Raw genomic sequence first — 5,673 nt, forward strand, 5'->3', positions numbered from 1 at the left:
ATTAATATTTAGTAAAAATTTTAATGGGACTAATGCGCCAACAATTAATGTAACATTTCACAAGCAATTAGTTACATTAAATAATCATGAAATTACAATAAATAAAGTTCTTCTAATGCTTTTTAATTATTTAATAGCCAATTAGCAAATTTCTGTTCTAAAACAATTCTCTTTCAGAGCACGTAGAAAACAGGACTCTAATGTGTCTCTCACTCGTGTGAGAGGAGTGCGGATATATATAAATATATATGAGTGGGAGGGAGATGGTTGAAGCGTAACCTTTCGCTAAGCGTCCAGCTAAGAACTGAGGACAAAAACTGTTGTTGTCAGTGCGTCGCAGAACGCAGTGAGAGCATAAGGTTCAATAAGTTTGACATTGGTGTTTGTTTTGACGAAAGATGGCGCTCAAATCGTTAGCAGTTCTGGCGTGCCTAATAGGTAAGTTTATGGAATGTAACCTCCGTTACCTATCACATATACTTTGAATATCAATTACTTATAAACCATTCCCTGTATTGATATATTCTCCATTCTATAAGTTTCAAAACACTTTTCAATATCCATCGAAGCACTTCGGGCATTAATTGGAAAGGACTTTTTAATTATTTCATTTTTACGGTTTTAACAGAATCTTTAACATTTATTTTTGACACTCATAGTAACTTTGCGTGACTAAATTTGAACCGTTTTATACTGATGTAATCAGTTAAGAACTTTAAATGCATATCACGATGCATTTACAATACGGTTATGAAAGTATTATATTTGTCTTGCAATCAAGGTCATGTTCTAGAGGGTGAATGAGTAGGAAAATGTTTCAGTGACTCATTTAGATTTACATAAATAAGTACATGCATATATATATTATTTGGACCGTTAAATAGTTACGAGGTTCTCATTTATTATATTTATTAAATCATTACCTCACTATTTCAGGTCTAATTTATACAGCCTTAGATGGTATTGTCAGATAATTTTTGGCACAACTTTCAGTATCTGTTACGTAATACAGAAAGTTGCTTCATCTGTCTTTGTCCAATGTACTGTCACAATCTTATTACGGCGGTATCATAATGTATTTCACAAAATGTGTAAACAAAAGTATATTTTATGTCACACATTTCGCATAAATAAATTAATATTTTAAATAAAAATCGCAAGTTCATATTTTTATATTATTATATATGTTAACTATAATAATGCCTGTATAATATTGAAGGAAAATCATACATTAAATGAAAATGTATATAAAGTAACTTCAATAATCTTATTCAGATTATCCTAGAAGAAAGCTATCGATCATTAACTTTGACATTTTATCTAAAAAGGAAGTCTGATACGTGTTCAATGCGAACAACTAGATAATTAAAAGCAAGCGACAGGAAACACGGCCGTATATCTGTTTCATCGTTTTTTTCTCGACAACTATTTATTTATTATTCAATGTCAAACTCGTTAAGTATTTCAATAAATTGAACATTGAGACACTCAGCTATCGATATATTATTAACCTATAAAATAGTAAAAGTTTCAACTTTTATTGTTTATGCTTTTATTTGACCTTGAATTGTACATGTAAATGTAAAAACTGTTAGACGCTCAGACACGTTTCATGCCAATAAAATTTTAACGAGAGACATTTAAGTAATTCATGAATCCAGGAACTATATACATTATAACTTTTAGATACACGTTATATCTTGAGCAGATAATAATTGAGTTATTACGCCAACATTAGCTATGAATTTTGTTTTAAGACCTTTTTTTCCGTTTTCATTCAAATAACTAACAACATTGTCGTGATTTTCCAGTGTTAGCTTCATCAGCAGTACCAAAAAAGGGTCGGAAACCAGCCAACCCTCCCGCACGAGTCGCCGATGACTCGGAAACAGACGCTGAGATCACCAGCTCCTGTCCTGATGATGGATTCTTTGCTGACGCGGAACAGTGTGACAAATACTACGAGTGCAGGTAACAGTTTAAATAAAAATGACATTGAAAGAAACCTTCAATATAAGACTATATATCATTTATTTCCGGTTAAATTTATTATTATATGTTAATTAGTTAATTGTTACATTTTACTTTTGAAATTTAGACTGTTATTCTTATAAATTTATTAAAAAACACAGCTATTTTTCATTTTTATACTTTATATGACACTTTTAACTTCTAATATTGTGATAAAAGCCCATACCTTTTTTTACTGTAAAGTCAGACAGTGGTAATACTAATTAAGGAGAAGTCGTACAGAGTTTATCATCATTTATAATTCCTCTTTTTTAAGTATCTGAATAATGTTTATAAAAACATACTACCTATACTTTTTTTTATATAAATCTCAAACTCAAACTCCCTTAACTCTTTAATATAAAAATTTAAATATACTTTTATAAACACACATTTTAATTCTAATTGTGACAGACCTTGACATTTGATATTTGAATTTAAAATTATCAGCTTAGCGTAGTATATATTAATGCTTTACATTTAATGGTTGTTTTATCTTATGATAATTATATTTTACTGCTCTTTAACCATTATATTTTTAACAATACAATTTTTCCTTATTTGATGAAAAACATTTTGGGAGTTGATTTGCGATAACTCAAAATCACAAAAAGTGTGAGTAAGTAAAAAAACAAAAATTCTCAAAAGGAAGCTGTGAAATATTTTAAAATACATTGTTGGAATTTTTTTATCAGTTTCTAGATAATATTAATTAAAGTAATCTATTATTAACACCACCAATACTTTAAAGTATTTTTTGTTAATTGCAGAAATGGTCAAATAATCGAAAAACTGTGTCCCGATGGTATGGTCTTCAACGACTACAGTCCCGAAGAGGAAAAGTGTGATCTGCCGTTCAATATTGACTGTTCACAAAGACCCAAATTACGTAAGCTGATTTTAAATATAAACCATAGCAACATAATTTACGTAATAAATATCAATTTAAATAATTTAGTTTAAAGCATTAAGAGTTATATAATAAAGGTCAGAGTACACGTGAGTGTTGGCGACACGTGCATGCCATTTTGGCGACGGGTTGGTGGCATCAGTATTATAATGATGTCGTGCTAAAGGTTACGTTTGCTCGAAACAACTTTCCAATCTCAAGGGAGCTGTGGCCTTGACGCTGCTGGAATTTATTGAATAACATTTTTGTTGTCAAGTTGTGTTAGTTCTCTAGATAAAAAAGCAATTACAGTAATTAAATATCTAATAGCGAGTACAGGATTATAGACTAAAAAGTTCTACAAAGAAAAAAAAATGTTATTACTAAGCTCTGTATCCCTTATTAATTGTATATACTACCAGATATAATTGAACACTTAAATATTACTTTAAATTTCAACAGAGGAGCCAATTCCCGCTGAGCACTGTGTACGTCAAAATGGTTACTTCTCCCACGAGGATCCTAAGGAGTGTGGAAAGTTCTATTACTGCGTGGACGGCAAGTTTAACGCCATCACTTGTCCTGAAGGTCTCGTCTATAATGACAAGTCTGGAATCTGTACTTGGGCAGATGAGGCAAAGAAGAAGGGCTGTGGCGCTGCTGGTAGGTTTCAAACATTATATTATTTTTACTAAGATAAAGAGAAATTCAGCAAATGTGTTAAAGTCGAAAATTTGTGATCCTAATGCTGAGTAACTGTAACACTCCAGATGTTTTCAAATTCGAGTGCCCCGCTGTGAATGAGACATTCGCCCTCACTCACCCTCGATACGCTGATCCTGATGACTGTCAGTTCTTCTACGTGTGCATCAATGGAAACACCCCGAGACGGTCAGGATGCAAGCTTGGTCAAGCCTTCGATGATGTTAGCAAGAAATGCGAATGGGCCAGGAGGGTTCCTGAATGGTAAGCTTATAATTAAAAATAACTTGAAAAAATTTGCTTCTTCAGATAATTTGGTCTTTGTGTAAGTCATAATATTTATAAAATTTTCCTTCACAGCGCCGACTGGTACAAGGGTCAACTAACAGATGCTGAGCTCGATGCCCTAGAGAACCCTCCTACGCCCAAACCTAAACCGTCAGGCTCCTCATCGCGCCGCAAACCTATGAGACCCAGCAAAGGAAAACAAATTGAAGAATAATTGAAATAGCACTTAAATATAGTTAGGCAAATAAATGATAAGTTATATAGATATCTTTTTTAATATGTTTTATTTATGCCTTTATGTACATGTTAAGAATTCGAGCCAAAAAAGAAAATAAATCTTAAATCAATCGATGAGAGATCCGAATCGGAATTTTTAACTTTACTCGACCTTAGGCAGTTAATAATTTTTTTATCGCTTAATGTATTGTCAAGATACATTTGTCGTTAACAACCCTAATATAGTTAAAAATACTATATTATTATCTATCTATTATTTCCAATATACCTACAATCTATACTTTTAAATGTAGTAGTCATTAGTCATATAATTAGCCACATTTATATCCATATTTTTTAACACATCTAAAATATTCAAATAGACTGAAAAATATAAAGGATTAATAATAGGATTGCCATATTCTTTACATCCGTAAAATTCAAAAATTAGCTCTTCTATCAAATTCCTATTTCTCTTAGCAATGACTAAGACATTTATAATATGTTTTGTAATTTTCCCAGACAGTCGAGTTGTTTTTTAAGAAAACTCAGACCGAGTTATCTTTTTTAATGGGGCTGTCTGCCGGAATGTGTGTGATTAATGATATCTGAGACTTTCTCTAGTGTCCATTTACATTTTCATCTCATCTGCCCGTGATCACGGTTGTGCAAAGTATCCGGAACGCAGGGAGTATTTAGTTTAAAATAATAAATAAAAAAACTCCTAGTGCATCCGAAAATATTAGTTTTATTTAAATGTATACAATTATTTTTATAGTTATAAATGGAAAAACATTTTAATCGGTCTTGTCTGATAGCACTTCTTGGGTATCACAGGAATAAGAACAAAAAACAGAAAATTAATCTTTTAAAAATTTTAAATTCGTATCACATGTAAGAAATTAAAAAAAATTATATTAAATAGCATTAAAAATCGAAACCGAATCTTTTTTAGTTGGAGGCAATTTGGTTGCCCCATTTTTGTTACTTGATTTTAATTTTAAACTTATTTGAGCATCACGAACAGAAGCCAAGTTGTAATAGGGACACATATGGAAACAGGGACATAAATATCTGAAATTGGTAATTTGATAATTTGATAATTGATAAGCAATTAATCATTGACTCGTTAGTAATGGAGAAAGCAGATTTTCAAATTTGAACTACATTGATCCTTAGGGGTTTAGAATACTTGGACTATTTTATTAATACCTTCAGTTTTTTGAAAAATCTCTATATTAATTTCTACCATCACCAACTTTACTGTATTTTTTATGTATAATCTTTAAACACTATAAATATTATTCGGGGATGGAAGACTATATTTATATATTTTTGTTTACTAAGTTCGTACTCTGACAATTAGATTCATATTCTTACTATGATTAGCCAATAATATTCTGGGACGACTCATTTAATAGAATTTCTTTGTCAGTGACGTCCCATCTCTTTTAAATAATTTTAAAACAGTCGTTTTACTAGAAAATTTTGTCTTTTTAACGCAATATATCTATATTATTGCAACAACTAAAATAACAGGCGTAAGTGAGGTTCTGAGACGAGAGATA

The 5,673-nt window shown here is 31.0% G+C and overlaps 1 protein-coding gene across 1 annotated transcript; it reads left to right on the plus strand.

The window, feature by feature from the left end:
• The first annotated feature begins 280 nt into the window (after nucleotides 1-280).
• LOC116766720 (protein obstructor-E) lies at nucleotides 281-4,166 on the plus strand. The gene is made up of 6 exons (XM_032656784.2): nucleotides 281-438; nucleotides 1,812-1,971; nucleotides 2,781-2,899; nucleotides 3,362-3,562; nucleotides 3,670-3,865; nucleotides 3,962-4,166. The coding sequence occupies exons 1-6, from the start codon at nucleotides 399-401 to the stop codon at nucleotides 4,101-4,103; spliced, it is 858 nt and encodes a 285-aa protein (XP_032512675.1). The 5' UTR covers nucleotides 281-398; the 3' UTR covers nucleotides 4,104-4,166.
• Nucleotides 4,167-5,673: the final 1,507 nt, after the last annotated feature.

This window comes from Danaus plexippus, assembly GCF_018135715.1.
Source record: "Danaus plexippus chromosome 3 unlocalized genomic scaffold, MEX_DaPlex mxdp_34, whole genome shotgun sequence".
Taxonomy (NCBI): domain Eukaryota; kingdom Metazoa; phylum Arthropoda; class Insecta; order Lepidoptera; family Nymphalidae; genus Danaus; species Danaus plexippus.